Source organism: Oxyura jamaicensis (genome assembly GCF_011077185.1).
Source record: "Oxyura jamaicensis isolate SHBP4307 breed ruddy duck chromosome 28 unlocalized genomic scaffold, BPBGC_Ojam_1.0 oxy28_random_OJ72019, whole genome shotgun sequence".
In the NCBI taxonomy this organism is placed as follows: Eukaryota; Metazoa; Chordata; class Aves; order Anseriformes; family Anatidae; genus Oxyura; species Oxyura jamaicensis.
This window is the reverse complement of record NW_023304876.1, coordinates 491-935: the sequence shown is the minus strand read 5'-3', so window position 1 is coordinate 935 and position 445 is coordinate 491. Positions and strand designations below refer to the sequence as shown.

Sequence of the window (445 nt, the reverse complement as noted above, 5' to 3'; positions counted from 1 at the left end):
TTTTTTTTTTTTACCTTTGACGATGCTGGAGAAGGTGGCGGAGTGGCGGGAGACGAAGAGCTTCAGCTGCTCGTCCAGGTTGCAGGAGGCGAGGTCGATGTCCCACGAGCGGATCCCTGCGGGGCACCGCGACCTCAGCGCCCGCTGGCCCCGCGCAGACCCCGTCCCCCCGGGTCCCGGCCCCCGGGGGGGGGTCCCCCCCCCCCCCCCAACCCCCCCGGTCACCTCGTGCGAGGCACGGCCTAGAGAAGGGGATTTTTTCGCTGCCCACCCGGCCGTGGTGGGGACCGTCCCCTGACAGCCGCCCCGGTCCCCTTCCCGCATCACCCCGATCCCCTGGGGACGCGGCACCGCGCCGGTGCCACCCGTGGGACACGGAGCAGAGCCGCTGCCCCCAGCACCCCCCCCACGTGGCAGCTCAGTTCTGGGGAGACCCCAGGCCACC

The 445-nt window shown here is 71.9% G+C and overlaps 1 protein-coding gene across 1 annotated transcript in view; it reads right to left on the bottom strand.

The window, feature by feature from the left end:
• The window catches only part of MAP1S (microtubule associated protein 1S), a gene marked incomplete at its 3' end in the record, with an annotated part of 5,010 nt that extends 4,686 nt beyond the window's left edge, over positions 1-324 (bottom strand). The window contains exon 1 of the mRNA XM_035313154.1: positions 15-324. Coding sequence (XP_035169045.1) covers positions 15-324 — 310 coding nt within the window. The remainder of the gene's footprint in view (positions 1-14) is intronic.
• Positions 325-445: the final 121 nt, after the last annotated feature.